This window comes from Eulemur rufifrons, chromosome 9, assembly GCF_041146395.1.
Source record: "Eulemur rufifrons isolate Redbay chromosome 9, OSU_ERuf_1, whole genome shotgun sequence".
NCBI classification, from domain to species: Eukaryota; Metazoa; Chordata; class Mammalia; order Primates; family Lemuridae; genus Eulemur; species Eulemur rufifrons.
In genome coordinates, this window is record NC_090991.1 from 32,727,718 (window position 1) to 32,754,208 (window position 26,491).

At 36.6% G+C, this 26,491-nt stretch overlaps 1 protein-coding gene across 4 annotated transcripts in view; it reads left to right on the forward strand.

The window, feature by feature from the left end:
• The window catches only part of SPAG9 (sperm associated antigen 9), a 131,242-nt gene that overhangs the window by 48,079 nt on the left and 56,672 nt on the right, over positions 1 to 26,491 (forward strand). For 2 of the 4 annotated variants that reach the window (XM_069482384.1, XM_069482383.1), the window contains exons 4-5: positions 2,974 to 3,068; positions 9,399 to 9,549. In XM_069482384.1, coding sequence (XP_069338485.1) covers positions 2,974 to 3,068; positions 9,399 to 9,549 — 246 coding nt within the window. Of the gene's footprint in view, positions 1 to 2,973; positions 3,069 to 3,782; positions 3,944 to 9,398; positions 9,550 to 19,831; positions 19,874 to 26,491 lie in introns of those variants that run through there. The other 2 variants (XM_069482382.1, XM_069482385.1) reach the window with 2 other exon arrangements.

Consider the following 26,491-nt stretch of genomic DNA (forward strand, 5'->3'; position numbering starts at 1 on the left):
GGGTTTTACCCAGACCAGGATTTTCCAGGTAATATGCTTGGGATCTTTCTCAATGACTCCAATTGTTAATTGCAGAATTGAATCCTGAGTATGTGTGAATTAATGTGCATACCTGAGAGAATTGCAGTTCTGAGACCAGGAGGGAGGGGCCTGGTGGACCCAATAGTAGTTTATCTTAAACCAGAGTTATACTGTGAAACCCTATTATTAAAACTTAAACTTTTATGTATAATTTATTTTTTTTTTTACATTTTTGTGCATTTATAGAATATAGTGCATGTTATTTCTGACATCAGGAAATGCTTTAGGATGTGGGGTTTTCTTGTGGGTGTGAGGAAGAAAGGACAATGAGTTCATTGCTTGCCTAGAGGATTAACTAAAAGGGCAGATATAGCCTGAGTCCTGCAATGCTTAACTGCTCAGATGACTGAGTCAGCTGGACCTGAGTTCTGGCCCCAGAGCTAATGATAGTTTGAAAAGTTAATCACTAACTAGCCAGTTAATGTGGACAAGTGATATTGTAAGGATTAAATGGGGGGAAAAAAAAAAGGCTATAAATGCACTGGTTGACATGTAACTGGTGGTCAATAATTGATAGCTGCATTTTTGTTGTTACTGTTCTCTCTTATTAAGTGCTAGTTCGGTTGAGTTAGGACCAATTTCATTATTTAGACCATTCTGCGATTATTTGATATCACTCATTTGAGGAAGGCTTAGAATTCAGCATTTTCTAAATTTTTAATCTTTTTATTTAAGTATTTAAGACAATCTACCTATAGAATGGGCTATTTGGGGGAGAACTGATTGTATCTTTGTGTTTTGTTTTTAATTTTTCTATATTGAATGCATAGATGAATTACTATAAAAGTAATCTGGGGCGAGTCTCCCCCCCCCCCCCCTTGCCTGAGCTAGAGTGCCATGGCATCAGCCTAGCTCACAGCAACCTCAAATGCCTGGGCTCAAGTGATCCTTCTGCCTCAGCCTCCTGAGTAGCTGGGGTTACAGGTGTGCAACTGACACACCCGGCTAATTTTTCTATTTTTAGTAGAGATAGGGTCTCGCTCTTGCTCAGGCTGGTCTTGAACTCCTGAGCTCAAGGGATCCTCCCACCTTAGCCTCCCAGAGTGTTAGGATTACAGGAGTGAGCCACCGTGCCTGGCCTGGGGGAAGTTTTTGTTTTCTTTATTTGCTTAAAGAAACTTAGGTTCTTCCATTTGAACAAATCAACCCCATATGATTACTATCTTGTTTATAAGAATTCAATTTAGGCTTTCTAAAACCTTTTGAAAATTTAAATTGACATTGATTAGGCTCAACAGTCAAATCAATTTGATTAAACAAATGTTTGATTTTTTTCTGAAAGTTTTTCCTGATACAAGAAGAAAATAGCTCATTATTTCTAACTTGCTAACACAAAGGCAAAAGCTCTGTTTTTGTAAAACTATTCTTTAAATGGTGGTAAAATCTATAAATTTTAGATAGAAAGGGTATAAATTTAAAAAATTTTAAATACCATATCTTTGTGAATCTATATTCATTTTTCTTTGTTAATAGCATTTCTTTTTTGGACTAGTCTTGGGAATAGTCTGATTAATCCATTTTATTTCATACATTATCAGAGTTCAGCTTTTTGTTTATTTGGCAATAAATAACTCCTTAAAATTAACTTATTTCTTAAGTTTTGTATATGCCAAGTGAAGTTTTTGTAGCAAATGCATGCTTTTTTAAAGTAAATTTTTAAAAATGTATTTAAGATTTTATTTCAGTAGTTATTTAATATGTTACAATGCCTATTTTAAGTTATATTGAGATTGAAATAAATCCCTCTTATTAACAGCTAAAGTTTAATAACTTCCAAAGTTAGTCCATGCTACAGTGTTAAGAATTTAAGTAATATTCCCAAGACTCCAATCTTTTCTTCTTAATATTTATACCCTTTAAAATACTACCCTACCATTTCTTGGTTTTTTAAATTGATATCATATTGGCATCTCTAGTAAAGGTTTTTTGATTTTATGATTGAAATTTGTTGTCATTTTACATATCTTAATTCCAGATTTAGGCTTCTTTAAAGTGAAACTATAGATTGTCAAGAATCAAATAGGGAACCGGGCCAAGTGGCACACCTGTAGTGCCAGCTACTGGGATTGCTTGAGTCCAGGAGTTCAAATTCAGCCTGGGCAATGCAATGATATCCTGTCTCTTTAAAATAAATAAATAAATAAATAAAATCAAATAGGACCCTAGAATTTATTGATAATTTAGGTACTTTATATTACTGAAGTTTTACTTCCACATTCAGCTTGTCTATTATATGATTCCTTTTCTAAGACTAAATGTTGTGATTTTTTTCATTTTTATTAATTTGCTGCTATTATTATAGATGATTATATTAAGTAACGATACCAATAAATTAACCTCAAGCAAAGGAGAAAATATTTTAGGATTCTTTCAACTAAATCTACAGAAACAAACATCGTGGTATTTAAATTAAATTGAAAGTTATCTTTACTCTGTTAATCCCCTTTAAAAAGGAAAAGACCAACACATAAGGGTATGGTTTCTTCTCAAGTTTCACGTTAATTTTTTTGTTGTTTCCCATTTTAGTGAATGAGTTTCTCAAATGCTATCCATTATTTTTAACCAGTGGTCTCTTATTGCCTCCTCACCACTGTCTATATACTAATTTGTTATGTCGATATTATTTAATAGCATCACATATTGTTAAAAAAAAGATTTTTGCTCTGCTAAGTAAGATATTAGCTACTTTTATGGACACCAGTATCCTTAAATGTAAGCATCTGCATATTCCTTTGCCATTAAAAAAATTTCATTCCTTAATATTCTTTTACGTGGAATTGGGTATTTCTGATAAATAAGAAAATTATACAGAAATGTTTCTCTTGTTATAACACTATGTTTTTATTCCAGGTATTAGTCTTAAATTTTGTGTATTTTTTTTCTTTAAAATAGATGATTCATAATTATATGGAACACTTAGAAAGAACAAAACTTCATCAGCTCTCAGGGAGTGATCAACTAGAATCCACAGCTCATAGTAGAATTAGGTAAGCTTTGTTATACATTTTGCCTTGAGAAAAAGTAAAATAAATAATCTGTTTGTTTCTGTTTTTCTCTGTTCTTTAATCCTGGAACAATAGTTAGGCTGATTCAAAAAGCTCTCCACTGTGGTAGAATGCTACAGGAGAGAATAGCATGGAAAAATAGAAACAGCCTTTGCTATTAAAAAGGCACATTGTGAGCCATGCCATATAAGCAGCATATTGAGGTATTTTGATTGTTTTCTGATACTTAGTGGAGACTACGCTAGGTTTAAAACATTCTACTTTGTGGGAATGCAGAAATTTTTCATTTCTCCTGTGTAATTTGGTTTAAAGTCCGTTTTGTTACAGAGAGGCATGTTTGAAAGGGTTAGCTGGCCATCTGTTTGATGTAGGAGTGTGAATAAATTATGTAGATCTCCAGACAGTGTAGCCAATAAGCTAAGCCAGGACTCTTAGTGGAGGGGAAAATAGTTAATAGGCTGGCTGTCGCTCTGGGTTGCTGCATAAATGCTGGGAGCAGCAGCTCTATGGTTATGAGATGGGGAGAGGGGAATGACGTCATCGCTTGGGAGCTGCTGCAGGATGGAGTGGAAAGCTGCTGCTGATGGCATTGTTTTTGTGGCAGCAGCTGAATGACAGATCCTCACTACAAAGATACCCCTTTGGCCCCCGTGTAGGCCTCCTGGTTCCGGTGTTTCACCATGCCAGCACAGCGCCATGAGTCCCGGATGCATGCTGCTGTTTGTGTTTGGCTTTGTTGGCGGGGCGGTGGTCATTAATTCTGCTATCTTAGTATCTCTCTCTGTTTTGCTGCTTGTGCACTTTTCTATTTCTACCGGTGTGCCAGCTCTGACGCAGAACCTACCAAGGATACTCAGGTACTCCAGTCTCTCTTGGAAGCCCCTGTTTAGCTGGTTTTTCTTAAATTTTTAGCTTCATGGGTCGGCTTTGTAACCATTTCTGTTGCAGATTGAAACAATGGAAAATGGCCTGAAGCTAGTGTTTCAATTTTTATTTATAGTAATTTATAGGCCATCACTTAGGAATACGGCTTTGTGTTTGGAAACTACTAATAAAAGAAAATGATTTTCATATTGTTCTTACACACAAGTACAAGGTCAGTGTGGTCTTGTTTTAAGCAGGATGTTCAAAGAGTAAAAGGAGAGCAAGAGTAGAGCACCGGGTCCAAGTTTATACAACCTTTGCGTTTATCTTCCGAGCATTTAGGGGCAAATATCTTTTATGCTGGAACTTGCAGTTGATTAGACACAGGCCATACGTTTATTTTGTTTTACTCATCCTTTGACTGATTGAAGTTCAGGCACCACTTTTGCAATTTTTGATAATAGCTCATGGGAACCGACAATTTAAATATTTTCCTTTTAAGACAAAATATATTTTAGTATATGTGCTGCCGAAGCGAGCACCAAAATATATTTTAAAGTGAAAGGATTTAAAACCTTTTAGGGTAAGGAATGCATTTCCCCCATTATTTACACATCAAAGTTGTGAAAGCTTTACAAAGCCTATTCACTATTGTTTTGTCGGATGTCTCCCTTTCTTTTCTTTGTAGTCTTGGGTGACAAATATCCATGCCTGCTTGTGGGGGTAGTAATTAATCTCTGTAGCTTTACTGCTGCTCACCCCACTTACACTCTGTAAGAGCCATCTTTTACATCTTAGACATTTAAGATTTTGGTTTCCTTTGTTTTATAACTCACCAAACTAAAACTCTCTGATTTGTTCAGATTTCTGCTTTATGCATGGTTTTAAATGAAAGTTCATAGTGTATGGTTTTTATTCATTACTTAATGTTTATAAAAATATTCAAATCCTTATTTTTGGCCCCCCTCCCCAATATTCAAATCCTAATTGTGGATTTAGATACATTGAGAAGAATTAAAGTAGTAAATTTCCTCCGTGTGTTCCTTATTCATAGGTCAGTTCATGTTTAATATCAGTTTAAGATCCAGAAGTTAGATTTCATCTGTGGTTTAAAACTAGAGACTTGTTTTTATTTATTTTTTCCCGATTTACAAAAATCAGGAACAATCTTATTTATATATATTTTGATACATAAAAGATTTGTATATGTATTTATGTATATTTAGGATTTGAAGGAATTAAAAACTCCTGACCTCAAGAATATAAAAATAAGACTACTGTTAAGGGGCTGTCTTAGGTTTAGGTTCCAGTTGAGAGGACAGTGCCGTGCTGTGCCGTGTGGTGCTGTGCAAGTGGGTACGAGGCTTTGGAGTCAACTGCCTGGTTGCAAGTGCTCTGCCACACGTGGCTGCGGGACCTTTGGCAAGTTGCTTAATCTCTCTGCCTGAGTTTGCTCCTCTGGAGGGCCTTACCCCATAGGGTGGTTTTAAAAATCAAGTGAGATTATTATTTTGTATTTAATTATAGTTGTAAGATATATGGTAAATTACACAAGTAAATAATTTTCATAGTCATTTATACCCCATTTTTAGCAGAACTGTTTTAGCTCCAGCTATTTTATTGATAAAATATCTTATGATCACATTTTTAAAAGTTTCTTGACACCAAAGTTGCTGCTAATCTGATTGAATAAAGATATCAGAGCCTTCAAGATTAAGATTAAATTATCAAAAAACTGTTAATTCCAAATGGGAAGTTCCAGGGAAAGCACATGGGCCTTGGAGTTGAACAGACCTGACTTAGAATGGCAACTCTGCCAGTTACTAGTGCCTGAAGTCTCTGAGCATCACTTTTTCTACTCTGAATGCTGGGAAAATAATCCCTATTTCTTGGTAAGGATTAGATGAAAAATCTAAATAAATCATGTAGCTTAATACCTGCCACATGGTGGGTGTTCAACAAATGTAATTTTTTTTACTGCCCTTTATATATAAAGTAGATTTTACTAATTAGTTGTATTATATTAAATGTGAATATGGCCAAAAAGCTGTTTTAAAAATGTATTTGCAAAATTAAACACATCAGCTAGTATTTAAATACCCAACTAAAAAATGGCTATATGGAACAAAGGCAATTAAACAAAAGATTATAACAAGGATTCTGATGGTTGATGATAGGTTTGTTTTCTAGACAGTAATAGCAGATGTTTCAATCTGGGGGTTTAAATCTGCCACTTGATATTTTTCCATATGTATCCCGTTTTTTTTTTTTTCCTTCTCTGAGTTTTACTGAAGCATTTAATACATAGAGTACCAAATATGCATATCAGCATAGTACAGGACTAATGTTTACCTTTCAGGGTTTCTTTTCAAAAGTAGGATTCTGATGAACTTGCCTAATTACATGTCCTTCTCCTCACCGCTCCCCAACTCTTAATGTAATTTATCAGTCAAATAAGGAGAGAAGAAGAGTACGAAGTGATATTATTTTTCTAGAGTTGGAACAATGTAACCCAGAGAATCGTTGACCCACTTGACAGATAGTTGTCAGTCTCTGAATAGAAGCACCCTCCCTATAGAGCAGTTTCTGAATGATTGATACAAGCAAGATGAAAAGGTGGGAATTCTATTTGTACTTTTGATTATAGATTTAGTTGACTGAAGTAGGAAAGTAAAATTTGGATTCATAGAAGACTCCTTCTTCCAGTAGTTTTCAACTTTTCAGTATTTGGTATGTGTAAAAATGAATGTGTTATCATGTATATAACTCTAGTGATAGGGTTGTATTTTGATTTCTGTTAGCAGTATGATGGATTCACATGAAAGGTATATTATCTTCCTGGTTACCTTTGCATTTTGGGTTAGAGAACTTTTTGTTAGACTCAATCTGATTGAATTCCCAGTCACTTTTTGCTTAAGTCATTAAGGTATGTTAGAATATAAATAAATAAAAGTCAACTAGTAGCTCTTAGGCCTCTTGAATTTTCAGTTCCCAAAATATGTCCCCCCCCCAAATTGGAGGATAAACATCAAGTTGACATGTTTTTATTTTTATCAAATACAGACACGGAAAAAAAAAATCCAGCTGCCAATAACTGTCGCCATCATTTGATGAAAGAAAGGGCATTTTAAGTCAAAGAAGCAGGAAAGATGTAGTTTAAAATAAGAGTCAGTAATTCTCAAGAAAGAACAGGTTCTATGTTGTATGGAAATTTGTATGTGTGCAATGTGTACTATGTGGTCCTCTAAGGAAATAAATAATAATGCCTCTTTTTGCCATGGAATTAAAAAAGTTTGTTGCTGACCAGCATTTAGGAATAACTGGTGTAAACAGAATAGCTGACTAGTTACTTTAATTTTTGTCATTTGGTTGTTCTGGCAGCTTATAATCACAAACTTAGATTTAGGGGTGGGGAACCTGCTGCCTTAAGGCAATTTGTGGCCTTCTAGGTCCTTAAGTGCGGCCTTTGGACTGAATCCAAATTTTACGCAACAAATCCTTTTTTAAAAAGGGGTGCAGCAGAGAAAAATGAAGCTTTTCTTCCCTCCTTTGGTGCTTAAAAAAGAACAATTGTGAAATCACAAGGCCACAGGTTCCCCACCCCTACTAGGGAAAAGTCCTGCTTTTAAATTTTATTTCCTTGTGCATATAACTTTAATGAAATACAATCTCTCAACCCTTTTGCTTCACCTAATCTGTAAGAAGATGTTATGACAGTTTTACTAATCCCTTTTGATTGTTAGGAATGGAAGAACACATCCTTTGTGTTAAGTGAGGGCATTTTTCAAAATTGGCTTAAGTTTCTTGGTATAAAAATGAATTTATAGAATAAAAGATTTATTTAGCAAAACTTAATATTTTCCCACTTTCATTTATAACCTCACTGTTTCTATTCTAACTTACATTCTTACCAGTAGAGGTGTGAATTCTGGGAGGCATCAAACCTTTTAGTGTCTTATTTCTTTCCAATTTCTACACTTTTTGAGTTAGTGACCCCATATGACCTGTTAGTAGGCTTGTTTATACCCTCTAAAAGCACTCTGGTTTGGAATCTTACATGCACCAACAAAGGATGTATTTCTTGTTGAAATTCTATTATTAAAATTGTAACTCTTGTTCATTGAAATTTCTCACAAAGCACTGGAAATTCAACAGTCGTTTATAGAATTTTTTGGCCTCTGTTTTTGGAAAAAACTGGCAGTGGTTTTCTCTTATGTACTGTGCTTGAAAGGAACTCATATAGTGGTTCTGTAGAAAAATAGAGTTTCCTACTTTAGGAATGATAAAGATCTTTTGAGTTCTTTTTACCATTTAATCAGTAGCCCTGATTTAGATAATATGTTGATTTTCCTCCAGGCAGAAAAGGCATACCCTGAAGAGGCTTCAGTAAACATCCAGGGATTAGTGTGAGGATTTGGAAAGTCTGCAGAGGTTGGGCTCACTTCCAAAGGAAGGGGTTGCAGGTCCTCCTAGGGCTAACCTAAGTGTGATTGAAAACTCAGCAACTTTTTTCTAGGTCAGACCAGACCACTGACTTCTTCTTGGGCAAGGAGCTCATCAGTAACTTATATGATTTCGTAAACTATTTCTTACCATTTTTCTTAGTTGATTTCTTGAGGCTAATTTAAATCTATTTGGCCAGGCAAGGTGGCTCACACCTATAATCCTAGCAGTTTGGAAGGCCAAGGTGGGAGGATCGCTTGAGCCCAGGAGTTCAAAACCAGGCTGTGTAACATAGCCAGACCCCGTCTCTACAAAAATTTTTAAAAAACCCAATTAGCTGGGCGTGGTGGCACTCCCCTATAGTCCCAGGTACTTGGGAGGCTCAGGTAGGAGGATCACTTGAGCCCAGGAGTCAGGAGTTCAAGGCTGCAGTGAGCTATGATGATGCCACTGCACTCCAGCCTGGGTGACAGAGTAAGACCCTGACTCTAAAAAAATAAATATTTAAAAAAGTAGAAAATTCTGGCTGAGTATGATGTCTCATGCCTATAATCCTAGCACTTTGGGAGGCCTAGGCAGGAGGATTGCTTGAAGCCAGTTCAAGACTAGCCTCAGCAACGTAGTGAGACTGCCGTCTCTGCTAAATATAAAAATAAAAATTAGCCAGGTGTGGTAGCATACCTATAGTCCCAGCTACTCTCAGGAGGCTGAGGCAATAAGATTGCTTGAGCCCAGGAGTTTGAGGCTTCAGTGAGCTGTGATGACCCCTGCTGCACTCTAGCACAGACAACAGAGCAAAACCCTATCTGAAAAAATAAAACAAAACAAAACACCAAAAAATCTTATGAGACTCAGTTCTTTCTTTTTGATAAGTCTACTTGTTCATATGGGCAGACAGTATTATTTGAGGTGATGATTCTAAAGCAATGACAGTCCAGGCTTGTTGTTTATAGTCATGACAAATAAAAAATAAATGCTTAATTTTTTTCTCCCCTCTCAAAATAGAAAAGAACGCCCTATATCATTAGGGATTTTCCCATTACCTGCTGGAGATGGATTGCTTACACCTGACACTCAGAAAGGAGGTGAGACCCCTGGATCAGAGCAATGGAAATTTCAGGAATTAAGTCAACCACGTTCTCATACCAGCCTGAAGGTAAACTTTATTCTGCTGAAATTGTCAATTTATATTTTATTATAAGCTTTCTTATTCTAATTGAAGTACTAGACAACCAAAGCATAATAAAATGTAATAGTTTATATACATTTTAGTTTGTAAAATTGGTGTCTTTTTTTAAATTGGAAACGAGCTCTTCCCAAAGAGTATTATTTGTTTACTGTTCTATTTCAAGTTATATGGGAAAACAAAGTAAAGTATTATTACATCTTGATTAGCGTGCTAGTGACAAAAATTAGTTTCTATTTGACAATGGCTATATATTATGAATTTAGGGTGGGGTGACTAATGAGCCTAATTATGTTTTTTAGAACTGAAAATCACTATTACCTGAACTCCTTGGTTCACTGTCTAAAGCTTCACAATTTAGTACAGTTTCACTTAGACACTCTTCCTTCCTCAAAACAACTTCATAAAGCAGTATACAAAAATGCATTGTGTTTAGCTAAAAAGATTTGGTGTTAGTTCATTATAGGTTATATTCTTGACCAAGAACTTGTCATCAACTTGTAATAGGCATAATCAATAATATACTCTAAGCGTGGCGATAAACTAATAATTAAATTTAAAAAATATTTATTTCCTTGTAACATTCTGAAAAAAATATTTAAAGTTATGATCTATGTCTTATAAAATGGAATACTTACAAGAGAATATTGATTATAAAAGATCCTTTGTTACGTTATAAAATCTACTTTATCATGAAACAAATAGGCCACCTACAATGAACACAAATGAATTACTTATATCTTATCTCCTTTTTCTGCTTTATTTTTCTCAGTAATACTTACCATGGTCTAAGTATTTTAAGATAGCTCTTACAATGCTTCTAAGATACTAAGTCATTTACTGTATATGTTTGTCTCGTGTGTTTCTCTTCACTAAGAACATAAATTCCAAGAGGTTTATTTTCTGCCGTATCCCTCACACTTAGAAAAGCGTCAAGCACATGGTAGGCACTCAGAACATGTTTGTTGAATGAATTATTTGTTTTAGATGTTAGAAAGAATCTTTTGGAATAATATAAATGGTCTTTCAGCTCTAGAAATGGGGAGGCATTCAGAATCATTCTGTTGACTTTGGAAATCTGCTCAAAACAACAAGCAGTCAGTAAATATTTGATAGCTTTTCTCTTAATAAAAACTATTAACAGTAAGGTTTACCTCACCTTTTTCTCCTTCTTGCTCAATTTGTTAGAAGCTAATAGTGCTCAGTATTAATGCACAGTGATACCACTGGGAAACTCTCTCATTCTTTACTCCTACGGCCACACTGGCTTTTTTAGCCTGCCTGGAGGCTTAATAGATCTTCCAAAACATCTCATCTCTCCATCGCCTACTTGCCGTGCCACCTTTCCCAAAACAAAATTAAGTAGGAGGGATAATTTTAATACATTAAAAATGTATCCCATATGGTAACTATATTTTAATTGCTATCCAAAAGTATACCTTAAGAAAAGATTATTATAATTCTCTTGTTATTTAATCCAATGACGTGCTGTGGCAGAACTTTACTGGCAAATTATAAACCGCTTAGCAGATTATTCATATAAACTTAAGTAGGGAGTTTTTTGTGTCCTCCCTAGAGATACTAAGGGAAGTATTCCCCAGAGTTTCTAAAACAAAATCCTATCTATTTCTACTTGGTCTGGACATGGAGCCACTAAATGGGATAGGCAACAGGTGAGGATTTCCAGGAATGAGGTGGTACGTTATAAAATGGCAAAAGTCCAGTATTAAGTATGTCTACTGATTAGGGCATATACAGTATTTTATTATTCACCTAAGCCTTTGTCATTAACCACTATCTTTCTCTAACTTTACAAAGGCTGGAAGTCAGGTTTAGGGTTTACTCATGGGCCATATGATGTAACAGGAATTGGACTAGACTCTCTCTAATTTAAAATATCCTACAACTCTCATTTCTCCTGAGGACTTTAGGATGACCTAGCTGTATTTAGAGCATGTTTGGACTTCATTGTGAAGAAAACCAAAAGTGTGAATTATAATTACCTTAATTTTACTGGCATAATTTTTCTGTGAAGTAAGGTTAAGGCAAAAATGTTCTGTGAGAAAGTCACATGATGGGTTATAACCAAGGAAACAGAGAACAGTAGAAAATTCTGTGGCAGAATAGCAGATGAGGGGATTTGGCAGTGATCATAAAGTTACAGCCCTTCTTTGTTGCTACACTGCAAATTTCTCACTGTGAGAGACCTGTAGTCAGTGAGGTTATAAATAATCCAGTGGATTTCTAGGAATCACGCACCTAGAAAATGTATAAGTTCTCTCTCTCTCTTTTTTTCCCAAAGCTCTGTTGCCAGGGCCAGAGTACAGTGGTGTCATCACAGCTCCCTGCAACCTCAAACTCCTGGGCTCAAGTGATCCTCCCACTTCAGCCTCTCGAGTAGCTAGGCTACAGGCTCGCACCACCACACCTGGCTAATTTTTACATTTTTTGTAGGGGTCACACTATGTTTCTCTGGCTGGTCCCAAACTACTGGACTCAAGCAATCCTCCCACCTTGGCCTCCCAAAGTCCTAGGATTATAGGTGTGAACCACCTTGCCTGCTCTCAAGTTCTTAGAAAGGAGAATTTATTTGTACATGTTGTTTCTTCTTTTTTTGGTACATATTATTTCTTGATTTATCTCACACTTATGGAGATTGGCAAACAAGTACATGAATAAATAAAATAATAGAATTTCAAGTATTGTTATGTGCTATGAGGAAAGCAAGGTAAGCTAGAGAGTAATTAGTAGGGACGGATGCTTATTTTAGGGTGGGGAGGGAAGGACTTGGAGAAAGTGACTTGCACCCTGACGTGGGGACGTGCAGGTGCATGGAAAGGTCTGGAAGAGTAAGTGTTTGAGGAAGATAAGATATTAATAGCAACTGTAAAGGCCCTGGGGTAGGGACATACTGGCATGTTTGAAGAACGGTGGTTTTCTCTTCATCCCTCTCTTCAGACTTTCAGTCCTACCAACTGCACCAACATGCCTTTTGTCAAGATTGCCAAAAGCACCCATCTTTCCAAATCTAACGGAACGTTCTCAGTCCTCATCTTTCTTTTTAGCAGCATTTGATGTATTTGAATACATTCAGCTTCTTGAAATGCTTCTTCCTTTAGTTTGCTACCACCCCCTCCCCCCCCGCCCTCCCCTCCCCCCACTAGTTTTCTTCACTGCTCCTTCTCTATTGCTGGATTCTCTTCTACTTTTGGACCTCTCAATGTTGGGATACCCCAGGGCTTAAACCTCAGCCCTGGTCTTAATCTGGGTATATCAAATTCCATTTCTGTAAATGCCGTCCACACATCAAGATTCACAAATTTGAATCTCTAACCTTGATCCCTTCCCTGAACTCCAGGCCTCTGTATCCAATTGCTTTTCTTTTCTTTCTTTCTTTCTTTTTTCTTTTTCTTTTTTTTTTTTCTGAGACAGAGTCTCACTCTGTTGCCCAGGCTAGAGTGAGTGCCGTGGCGTTAGCCTAGCTCACAGCAACCTCAAACTCCTGAGCTCAAGCGATCCTCCTGTCTCAGCCTCCCGAGTAGCTGGGACTACAGGCATGCACCACCATGCCCGGCTAATTTTTTCTATATATATTTTTAGCTGTCCATATAATTTCTTTCTATTTTTAGTAGAGATGGGGTCTCGCTCTTGCTCAGGCTGGTCTCGAACTCCTGAGCTCAAACGATCCGCCCACCTCGGCCTCCCAGAGTGCTAGGATTACAGGCGTGAGCCACCGCGCCCGGCCTCTTTTTTCTTTTTTTTTTTTTGAGACAGAGTCTCACTCTGTTGCCCGGGCTAGAGTGCCGTGGCATCAGCCTAGCTCACAGCAACTTCAAACTCCTGGGCTTAAGCAATCATTCTGCCTCAGCCTCCCAAGTAGCTGGGACTACAGGCATGTGCCACCATGCCCAGCTAATTTTTTTTTTCTATATTTATTTTTAGCTGTCCAGATAATTTCTTTCTATTTTTAGTAGAGACGGGGTCTCGCTCTTGCTCAGGCTGGTCTCGAACTCCTGACCTCAAGCGATCCTCCCGCCTTGGCCTCCCAGAGTGCTAGGATTACAGGTGTGAGCCAGCACGCCCGGCCTGCTTTTCTTTATAGTTTCCCCAAATATATATGTTTTACCTTGCTTAGGTCACCACCAGTAGAAACACCCTCTTTCAAGGCCGATCCAAATGTCACAGTTTACATAAAGCCTTACCTGATACCCTGTTGATAGTCCTTGAATTGAGTTTAGAGATCAGTTCAAGGCAGAAAGCAGAGGATTTTTTTGTTTGTTTTAAACTTTTGCTGGCATTAAATTGTCCAGCTTTATTTATTTATTTTACTTTTTTTTTTTTTTTTTTAAGAGACAAGGCCCCACTATGTTGCCCAGACTGGACTAGAACTCCTGGGCTCAAGTGATTCACCTCAGCCTCCCAAGTAGCTGTGACTATAGGCACATCCAACTGCACCCGGCTGGAGGAGTTTTATATTGCATCATTAAAAGAAATTTTTTTCTGGGGACGTCTAGGGAAATTGATAAAAAGAAACTCCTTATGTTAAATGACCAAAACTGTTCTGTTAAAAAAAAAAAGTGCTGTAAGGCTGGGAATGGGCAAAATGGTAAGGTGAGACTGTTCAGTTAACTGAATTATATTCATGAACAAGCTGCAAATAAAGAAGGAATTGAAGAACAAAAGCAAGTATAACCAAGACAATCCTGAAGAACAACAAAACGTACAAGAACTTGCCTTACCAGATATTAAGACTATAAAGCTTTAATTATTAAGATGGCATAGTATTGCTTTACCTTCCCTTCCTCTTTCCTTTCTGCACAATTCAGTCCTGAGGCCACAGGTAGGGCAGAGCAAGGTTAGGCTCAGCAGGGTGAGGCAGGAGTGGGGTTGGTATCACAACCAAGCAAGATTAGGAGGGTATCCATGAAGGGATGGCCTGGTGTAGAAAGTCAGAGCCCCAGCAGTGTCAAGGACATCCCTGTAGAAGGGCAGCCTGGCTTCGGGGGCATCATATTCTAAATAGGGTGATGGGACCCTCCCCAAGGAGAGGTGCCAGGCATAGGGTGTGAGCCTGAGCAGGTGAGGAAGGCAGCATCTGTGTGTATGGTGAGGGGTGAGGGGGCTGGAATGGAGGAGAAAGAAGATGTATAGGAAGAGAAGGGCATTGGTAGGGGGTTGTAGTGGCAGAGAGGAGAGACCATAAGAGACTTCAGCCCTGGAAGTCAAGGGCCAAGAGAGTTCTAGAATGGAAGGAGTTGTCAGCAGGGTTAGACGGTTGGAGAAAAGAGTAGAATGAGGACTAAATTTGTACATTTGTAGGTGTAGGTTTGAGTCGTTAGAGTTGTAGGGCCAATAACAGGAATGAATGTGCATCATAAAAGGAGGAAGTAGGAAGTACAGACTACTTAAGAAAGGTGGTGGGAGGAGAGAAAAAGCATAACTTGAGGTGGAGGTTGGCAGGGTAGAGGTACTTTTAGAATGGGAAAGACTAGGTTGTTTGTGTGCTCAGAAGAGAATTGAATAGAAAGAAAAACACAAGAGAGTGAAGAAAGGTAATTGATACATCAGAATCGTAGAAGGTGGGCAGGGGAAAGGAATCATGTATCCCAATTGGAATTCAAATCTTCCTCATTGATGGGACACCATCATTTTTCCTTGTCTTTTGCTATTACCAATAATAATGTGGTGAACAACCAACCAAGGCCTAGCAAACAGCGTGAAAATTATATGGATGGGATAATGCACGCACACACACACACACACACACACACACACACGCACGCACATATGTATACGTACTCCAGAAAAGTATTTTTTTTTTCTTTGAAGAGCATTCTGGTTGTTGATTATTAGTAGAATGTGACTTTTAGAACTGAGAAAAACAGTTTTAACTAACTAGAAAGAAATTAGGTAGGTACCTACTTATGAAAAATTTAAAGAGCTCTTTTAAAACCATATGACTTGAAATACTTTAGTAGAACTCCTGTGAGAAGTTCTTGTTAACATAGTTTGGTATGTAAAGCCAGTGGTCAATGTGTGCTGCATTCTTCAGGGGATGTGCTTAGCATACAGAGTAGGAAATGTCTAAACAGAGCCAGCATTCTTGTTGAAAAGAATTTTCCATCCTCCTCCCTTTGTGGTTAAATTCTAAAATTGTTCCTGAGTTTTCCCAAGCTTGAATTCTCTTGAATTCCCAAGCTTGAATTTTTATAGTAGTTGAACTGTATTTCTGTATTGTCTATTATAAAAGATTCCTATTATAAAATGCATGTGTAATTTTAAATTGTAAAACAGTTAAAGCTCTCAGTCTTTAAAAACTTTTTTTCTTTTTCTTTTTGTTGTTTTTGAGACGGGGTCTCAGTTGCCCTGGCTAGAGTGCAGTGACGTCATCATAGCTCACAACAACCTCAAACTCCTGGGCTCAGGTGATCCTCCTGCCTCAGCCTCCTGAGTAGCTGGGACTACAGGTGCACACGACCACGCCTGAGTCATTTTTCTATTTTGTTATAGAGACAGGGTCTTGCTCTTGCTCAGGCTGGTGTTGAACTCCTGACCTGAAGTGATTCTCTCACTGCAGCCTCTGAAAGTGCTACGATTATAGGCAAGAGCCACCGTGCCCAGCCTAAAAACTTTTTTTGAAGTAATTTTAGACTTATAGAAAAGTTGTAAAAATAGTATAGAAGTCTCATATACTCTTCACCCAGCATCCCCTAATGTTAGCTAACCATAGTATAATTATCAAAACTAAGAAATTAACATTGGTGCAACGCTATTAGCCAAACTGCTGACTTGTATTCGGGTTTCACCAGCTTTTTTACTAGTGTTCTTTTTCTGTTCTGGGATCCAATCCAGGATCCCACATCGCATTTAGTTGTTACGTCTCAGCCTTTCCAATGTGTGACAATTCATTGATCTTTTCTTGTCTTTCGTGACCTTAAGACTTTTTAAAATTAAAGAGTACTGGTTAGTATTTTGTAGAATGTCTCTCCATTTGGGCTTCTCTGATGATTTCTCATGATTAGACTGAGGTTACACATTTTTGGTAAAAATACCCCAGAAGCCTTGTATCTTTTCTTATTATTTACTCTTATGTCAAAGGGTAAATAATGTTGATAAGTCTTACTAGTAGTAATGTTAACTTTGGTCACTTAGTTCAGCTGGCATGTATCAGATTTCTCCATTGTAAAGTTACTATTTTTCCTTTTATGATTAAAAAATATCTTAGTGGATATACTTTGAGACTATGCAAAGATCCTGTTTCTGCTCAAACTTTCATCCCCTAATTTTAGCATCCATCAGTGGATTTTGCCTACAAGAATTGTAAATAAAATATTACTGATGATTATTTTCTGTTTTTTTCATCCCTCTACATTGATTGGAATGCTTCTGTAAGAGAGAAGTGTCCTCTTCCCTCCCTCCCTCCATTCCAGTTTGGACTCAGTGGATATATATTTTATTCTGTGGGCTATCCAAACCTATTATTTTTTTGGTTTCTCGAATTGTTCAATTTTTCCAGCTTTGGCCATTGGGAGCTCTTTCAGGTTGTCTCCTATACTCTTTCGATATGCCCCATCCTTTTTTGAGGACTTCCTTCCTTACTGGCACTGTAAGATGCTCCAAGCTCTTATATTTTCCCTGCCCCAGCCCTAAAAATCTACTTCTTCAAGGAGCCCTGGCTCATTTTTGGGGGAGAATGCTACTCAGGAACCAACATGTAGGCATTAAGTGTATTTAATGCTTAGAATCTCCTTGCTTGTGGGCATTCTCTTTCTTTGATGCTCGTGTTTGGTTTTTCCGTTAGTTTATATTACCTCCTTATAGATTTTATATTAGTGTATACAGTAGGGTAAAATAAAAATAGGATTTTAAGAAAAAATGGATTATGTGTTGTAATATTTCATATTTTTACTTGTGACAGTGGATAAGTAATTTGTTCTATAACCTCAATTTTTACTTACAAACTTTTTCCCTCGCATATATCTTCATTTGATAACTTTGGGAACCACTCATAGTAGACAGGGTTTGAAGGAGAAAAAGGGTAAATATTTAGTCCTTTCAATCTTTTTGTGTTGTTTCCCCTTTTGAACTTGTGCTTGGGGGCCAAGGCGCAGTGGCTTACTTCTAGCACTCAGAGGCTGAGGTGGGAGGATTGCTTGAGGCTGGGAGTTTGAGACCAGCCTAAGCAACATGGCGACTCTGTGTCTACAAAAATTTTTAAAAAAATTAGCTGGGTATGATGGTGCACACCTGTAGTCCCAGCTACTCCAGAGGCTAAGGCAGCAGGATCACTTGAGCCCAGGAGTTTGAGGTTGCAGTGAGCTATGATGATGCCACTGCACTCTAGCCCAGACAACAGAGTAAGAACCTGTCTCAAAAAATAAAACAAAAACTTTTCTTGGGGAAGGGGGAGTGGAATTAGTTCTCTGTTAGTGGATTTTTTTTCTTTTTGGTATATTTATTGTGTTGTATATTGACCAAGATGCTTATGTAGGAAAATTGGTAAAAGTCTAAATAAACAACACTGTTTGAAAAAGATGGTGTTGGAAGCTTATATTTTGAATGTGGCTTCTACAGATGTTTAATCTTCAAGCAAGTGTTTAGAATAGGAAAAGTTGTTTTAAATATTTCCTGTTGAAGAAAATGACCTTGCTTTTTCACTTTCAAAAATATTTATTGATACTCACTGTGTTAGGCACAATGCCATGTATTAGAATGTTGTTAAGGTGCTCAGAGGTCTAGATATTTTATAAAACAGGCTTAATGCTTTCTCTTAAAAAGTTATATTACTACTCGTGAGGCTGAGGTGGGAGGACTGCTTGAAGCCAGGAGTTTTAGGGTACAGTGTAGTGTAATCATGCCTGTGAGTAGCCACTGCACTCCACCTGGCCAACACAGTGAGACCCCATCTCTTAAAAAAACAGTTACATTAATTCAGTTTCATGATTTTTAATAACTTTGAAGACTATAGATTAAAAATGGAAAGTTTCTCCAACTCTAAATTTCACTCCTTCCCCCCATCGTTGTAATAGTTGATGTATCCTTTGGACCTTTTTCTTTACATATGTACATAGATAGCACATACTTACATAATGTCTTTTTAAGATAAATGAGTTTATATTATAACTATCTTCCTACAGCTTGCTTTTTTTTCCATTTTATAATGTATCTTGACAATCGTTCTACTTTTACATAGGGAAAACCATCCAAATTTTTACCTAGTTTTTGATGAAATGAATAGTTGAGAATGGTTAAAGATGTTGAGAATCTAAAATCAAAGTTCGTATAAATAAGCAGTAAGTGCTTTCATCACTGAAAAAAGAGAGGGGAAAAAAAGTAATTATGTGAAGCGCTGGATATGTTAATTGGCTTGATTGTAGTGATTATTTCACAATGTATATCAAAACATCAAGTTTTATACCTTAACTATGTACCATTTTTATTTGTCAATGATGTTAATAAAGCTAGAAAAAAATCTAATAAAGAAGAGGCAATCTGGCTTCTATAAAGTGATCATGCCTTGCTAATCTGTGTTTTTGAGGGAATTAACTGAGAGCCAGCAGCCTCAAAAAAGACTTTGATGAATTTCCAGACTAAGAGTGTTTAAAACTTGAATTTGCTTTGTGTTTAAGAGAAATTCTGTCCCATAGAGGGAAAATGTATAGATAGAAATAAAGAATATGAATAAACAGATGTTTTTATGAAATTTTTTTTAAAAATTTGTTTTAATATTTCAGTACCTTGATCTTGGAAAGAAAAAAGATTTGAATCTTGGTGACCCTTCAATCATTAGTGTTATCTAACAGTTTTAGAAATGATAGGAGGAGAAAGGAGGGTGTAGTAAACTTTTCTAAATATGCCACACTGGATTAGTATGTTAAACAGAGTGACTAGAATAAATGTCAGGAAGATTTCATAGAGTAGAAAAAAGGGTTACATGATAAGCTGCTTATCAACAAGTATGAGGTATAACACTAATCCACACAGTGGCTTCTGAACCGTGATATCACTTAAGTAAACTAGAGTTTTGTTTTTTTCCTTAAGACTTGATAAGCAAAGAGAACGAGAGTCTTAAAGGAGATAATCTTAAATTAAAACAAAACAAAACCCTCACACCTTCATTTTAAACATAGTACTAACATAACAGATAAATGAATTTTGTATCCTGAGAGATAGTACAAGCCAAAAATACAAATATGTGAAAACCCAGTAAATACATAATTTTTTTCTCTTTTGTAATCTTTCCCTCTCCCAGGTCAGCAATAGTCCTGAAACTCTGAAGGCTATAGAACAGGAGGTGAGAATGGTGTTTCAAAACATATTACGTAAAGTAAACAAAAGTGATTAACTACTGGTTACTTCCTCAACTGCTGTTCTTAAGAAATCAGTTGCTCGGTTTGGGAGACTATTGATGTTATTCACTGAAATAGAAAACTATTTCCTCTACAATGGTTGCCAGAGCTTTATTTTAATCTGTAATTTACTCCTCCAAAGCAAGCATTTTAAAATGAAGGAGAAAAAAATACAAGTAAATCCTATGGAAATTCAGACTGTTTCCATTTATCTGGCTCTAGGTAGGAAAACTAGTATACTTTGCCACAGATACCTTCCGCAGGGCCAAATATACGTATTTGGAGACAGTCCAGTATGTCATTTTACTGTGGGCTGCTTCCCTAGTTTAATAGATTCTTTAGCTCCAGTCTGGCTTTATTCAACAAACACCTGTTAATAGCCTGCTGCATGTCAGGCTTGTGCTGGGCACTGCTAGGTCCAGGGTTGACCCTGGATCCATGGAAGCTCTCCAGCATTGACAATGAAACTGTGTCTTCTTCCTTCAGAAATATCCTTAGTGTTAGGACATTCATACCTTTCTTTTAATAATCTGAATTCTCCTGAACCTACAATACTATTTATATCTAGATGTATTTTACCTAAATGTCAGTGTCTAGAGTTTTGGTTTTCATTGTTTTCTTTGGGTCACAAATTCCTTTAGGAATCAAATTATTTGCAACTCTCTAGAAAAACACATGTACACACAGAATTTTGTGACTTTTTTATGCCATAGAATTGTAAATCAGAAGAGTTTAAGAACTGCTTTAGAAACTTATTTAGGGAAAAAAAATGTAAATATAAAATTATAAGGTGATGCGTGTTTTATAGTGGGGAATTCTATATTGGCCTAATTATTTGTATAATAATTTTTTTATTTTCATTGGCTTAAAACCTTCAAATCTAAAAGACTGATAAATTTATGTAACAGAGTTGCTTACTCTTTTACTTAGCTTATTTTGGATGAAGTTAGGCAAGCTACTTAGGAAAACACTACATTGGAAAATGTAGTGTTTATAAGTTGTCCTTAATGGGATAACTTATTTTCTATGGTTGTAAATGTGGTTTATAGTCTATTAGAAAATAAGTAGTGATGGTGCAATGCCAGATAACACATGACATTTATATTCTATATGGCACTAAGTGCATGATACATTCAATGAATGGAACAATTGAAAATATTTTGAATGGCTTGTAGGCTTTTAGCTTGATAACTAAACCAGTAATAAAATAGCATAAAGACCATATTGCTTTTACCACAGTGTCTCAAATGAAACTAAAAGTAATAACACTGTTTTTTGTATGTGTGGTAAAACACAAATTTACTGTCTTAACCATTTTTAAGTACATAGTTTAGTAGTGTTAAGTATGTTCATATTATCGTAAAACATCACCCAAACTTTTTCATCTTGTAAACCTAAAACTCTACATCCATTAAACAATAATTTCCCTTTCCACCCCAATGCCAGCCCCTAGTAACCACCATTCTACTTTGTGTTTCTATGAATTTGACCTCACACATTATTAATAGATACCTAGTATAAATAGAACCATTGTAGTATTTATCTTTTTGAGATTGGCTTATTTAACTTAGCATAATATCTTCAAGATTTATCTGTATTATACCATGTGACAGGATTTCCTTCCTTTTTAAGGCTGAATAATACTTTATTGTATGTGTATACCACATTTTGTTTATCCATGTATCTGTTGATGGACATTTGGGTTTTTTCCACCTCATGGCTATTGTGCATAATGCTTTTACAAAAATGAGTGTACAAATATATCTTTGAGACCCTACTTTCACTTTTGGATATATACCCAGAAGTTAGATTGCTGAATAATATGGTAGTTCTTTTTTCTTTCTTTCTTTCTTTCTTTTTTTTGAGACAGTATCTCTCTCTTTTGCTGGGCTAGAGTACAGTGGCATTATCGTAGCTCATTGCAACCTCTAACTCTTCTGCTCAAGGCATCCTCCTGCCTCAGCCTCCCAAGTAACTGGGATTACAGGTGCATGCCATCACACCCAGCTAATATTTCTTTTTTTTTTTTTTTTTTTGAGACAGAGTCTCACTCTGTTGCCCAGGCTAGAGTGAGTGCCGTGGCGTCAGCCTAGCTCACAGCAACCTCAAACTCCTGAGCTCAAGCGATCCTCCTGTCTCAGCCTCCCAAGTAGCTGGGACTACAGGCATGCACCACCATGCCCGGCTAATTTTTTCTATATATATTTTTAGCTGTCCATATAATTTCTTTCTATTTTTAGTACAGATGGGGTCTCGCTCTTGCTCAGGCTGGTCTCGAACTCCTGAGCTCAAACGATCCACCCACCTCGGCCTCCCAGAGTGCTAGGATTACAGGCGTGAGCCACCGCGCCCGGCAATATTTCTATTTTTTGTACAGACGGGGTCTCTGTCTTGCTTAGGCTGCTCTTGAATTCCTGACCTTGAGCAATCCTCCTGCCTCAGCCTCCCAGAGTGCTAGGATTACACGCACAGGACCAGTAGTTCTATTTTTAATTTTTTATAGGACCCTCTATACTGTTTTCCAGAGCAGTTGCATCATTTTACAGTCCTACCAACAGTACACAAAGGTACTGATTTCTTTACATCCTCACCAAAATTGTTATTTTCTGTTTTGAAGGTTTTTTTTTTTTAATAGTAGCCATCCATATGTGAGTGAGGTGATACTTCTTTGTGGTTTTGATTTATATATCTCTGATGATTAGTGATGTTCATTACCTTTTCTTTTCTTTTCTTTTTTTTTTTTTCCATCACCTTTTCATGTGCTTGTTGGCTATTGGCTTATTATCTTTGAGTTACATCTATTGTTTGAAAACACAATTTAAACATGCACAGGTATGTGCCATTCTTTTATATAGTGCTACAGTTCCAAATCAGGTCCTTGTTTTTCATGGACATTCTCCAATGACATGCAGAGCCAATAATGTGACTATTCCTTAAAGACTTTGAAGAGAGGGGAAATGGGGTTACAAAACAAGTAAGTTTGTCAGAAACAAACTTGACAACCGTGTAAATCTCCATGTTTTGCACCACTCATGCCATTGAAAAAGATATCATAATGATGTCAGACATTAGGATTTGATAGGCTAGTCAGTGGTCTTCAAATAACTGAAGTGGCATTTGCAATCAAGACTGTTAGCCAAACCAGTACAGCCTGTCACATGACTTACAAAGTCTAATATAATATAAAATAGAAATTTACAGTCTCAAGAAGCCACAGATTGAATGTGAAATAACGGCATATATCTCCCTTGAAACTTTATGATGTATAATTCATAATAAATGCTTCTAGTTTTCATTTAGATACTAATAAGAATTTTTCCTAGTTTTGTGTATACAATCATTCATCGCTTAACAACAGAGACATGTTCTGAGAAATGCATCATGAGGTGATTTTGTCATTGTGCAAACATCATAGAGTGTACTTACACAAACCAGGATGGTATAACCTACTATGCACTAGTCTATATGGTATGAGCTATTGTTATAGGCTGCAAACCTGTACAACATGTTACCGTAATGAATACTGTGGGCAGTTGGAACACCATGGTAAGTATTTGTGCCTGTGAACATATGTAAACATAAAAAAGGTATAGTAAAAATACGGTATAAAAGATTAAAAAAAAAAATGGTACACCTATGTGGGGCACTTACAATGAATGGAGCTTGCAAGACTGAAAGTCGCTCTGGATGAGTCAGTGAGTGAGTAGTGATTGAATGTGAAGTCCTAGGACATTGCTCTCCATTACTGTAGATTTTATAAACACTGTACACTTAGGCTACATTAAATTTATTAAAGCATTTTTTCTTTCTTCAATAATAAATTAACCTTAGCTTACTTTAATCTTTTACTCTATAAACTTTTTAAATTTCTTAAACTTTTTGACTCTTTTGTGATAACTCTTAGCTTAAAACACAAACACATTGTACAACCACACACAAAAATATTTTTTTTATGAGCTTTTTTCTATTAAAATTTATTTAATTTTTTTACTTTTTAAACTTTTCTGTTGAAAACTGAGACAAACACACACTAGCCTAGGCCTACATAGGGTCAGGATCATCAATATCATTATCTTCTACCTCCACATCTTCTCCCACTGGAAGGTCTTCAGGGTCAGTAACCTGTATGGAGCCGTCATCTCCTATGATGACAATGTGGTCTTCTGGATACCTCCTGAAGAACTGCCTAAGGCTGTTTTACTGTTAACTTTTTTTTTTTGTAAGTAGAAGGAGGACATTCTAAAATAATGACAGAAAATGTAGTAAATACATAAACCAGTAACATAGTCGTTTATTATCAAGTATTACGCACTGCACATAATTGTATGTGTTCTACTTTTATATGCCTGGCAGTGCTGTAGATTTGTTTACAGCAGCACCATCACAAACGTGAGTAATATATTGTGCTGTGACATTACGATGGCTATAACATCATTAGGCAAAAGGAATTTTTCAACTCCATTGTAATCTCAGGGGACCACCATCATATATGAGGTTCATTGTTGATCAAACTTTGTTATGCGGCATATGACTGTATTATCTTATGAGTGTACAGTTGACCAAAAGTAATATATTTTATCTTTTAGCAGGTTGATATTTAAGCTTGTGTCTCTTCATTTTGTCTTTAGTTAGAGGCAGTTAGTGAGGTATAGTATAAAAATATTGTGCCCCTAGCCAAATGGTGTGGCAGACTTCTTCTCTGCTAATCTTAGGAACTTTATGTCACTACTGCCTGGGAGACCAAGGAGAAATACTTTTTGCAAACTATCCCCCTAAAATTCAGAACTTTTCCCTCCTCCACTCTCAAGTACAGCCCACACAGTGAGCTATTTTAAAGAGTGTAAAATATTTTTATGTGGTAAGTATAAAAGGGAAGTAAGTTACACATAAATATAATAAATCTCATGTTATTTGGATAGTCTAGGACAAATTTAAAACATCATTTTCTTCTAAGTAGATCCTGATTTACCACTTCCTTGTAACCTGAAACCCTGGGATCTTTGAGGTATTATAATCCTTTTCCTGTTTGAGATTCAGCTCTCCCCTGGTTATTTTATTTCATGCTCTTAGATCCACAAATGAGTTTGGGAGGTGGGCTTTTGCCAAACTGTATATATTGTGAACACTTTAATTACTAAGTACAAAATTTTTTAAAGTGAAAATAACCAGACTTTTTGGGAGGTGGGAGACTGGAATGATAAGGAAGAAGAAGAAATAATTTTTCTACTTTTAAGAGGTAAATGACAAAAGTCCAAAATTGATCTCAAATTATTTATTTTTCAAATGGTTTCAAAGGTGTATCATTTTCTCAGTATAGATGAACTTGATATTCTCTAGGGCTTTCTGAATCCACAGTCTTGATAGGTTTAAGTGCTTTCATCAACACTTTTTGTCAAGAAGATAAGACTTTTTAATTAATTAATTAACTTACTTATGAGACAGGGTCTCACTCTGTTGCGCAGCTGGAGTGCAGTGGCCTGATCATAGTTCAGTGTAACCTCGAATTCTGGGCTCAAGCAAACCTCCCACCTCAGTCTTCTGAGTAGCTGGGACTGCAGGTATGCACCACCATGCCCAGCCAATTTTTAAATTTTTTTGTAGAGACAGGGCCTTACTGTATTGCCCAGGCTGGCCTCAAACTGCTGGCCTCAAGCAATTCTTCTACCTCAGCCTCTTAAAGTGCTGGAATTGCAGGTGTGAGCCACTGCACCCTGGCCTATTTTGTATCTTTAATTCCAAACCTTTCAAGAATGGGAATCCATGTACATGACAAAACAAATATGAGTTAGCTAAGCTGTTAAATTAATCAAAATGATACCACTTTTATTTTTTAATAGGGTACACATCAAAGCAAAGACAAAGAGAGTGGTGCTCAGAGGGACTGGGAGCTGTCTTCACTGTAGGCCTCTTTGGCTCTGGGAATATTACTGTCAGTTTTTCTGACTTAACTGCTCCAAACAAGCTAATACGCTGGGCTTAGCAGATTTTTGTCAGATACTTCTATATTAGGTGCCAGTTACCAGCTCGAGAAAATAGTCAGCAATTTTATCTTTTAATTTTAAAGGAGGAGGAGGTGATGAAGAATTTAAGCTATTTTTTTCTTTGGTTTGTCTTCTTTCTCATTGAAAATCAGCCTAGTATGAGATGTAAATAAGAAAATAATTGGCTGTACAATTCGGATAATTTTATTAGTATATGGCTAGTAGTGTACCTCAAATGACAGATAATCATTTATTTATATTTAATTTAAAAAAATTTTTTTTAAGAGTTGAGATCCAGCTCTGTCACCCAGGCTGGAGTGCAGTGGTGTGATCACAGCGCACTGCAACCTGAAGTTCTTGGGCTCATGGGATCCTCCCGAGTAGCTGGAACTATAGGCATGTGCCATCATGCCCAGCTAATATTTTTATTTTTTGTAGAGACAGGACTCTCACTATGTTGCCCACACTAGTCTTGAACCCCTAGCCTCAAGAGATCCTTACGCCTTGGCCTCCTAAAGTGCAAGGATTATAGGCGTGAGCCACTGTGCCCAGCCAATCAAAGTTATCTTAAACACAAGCCAA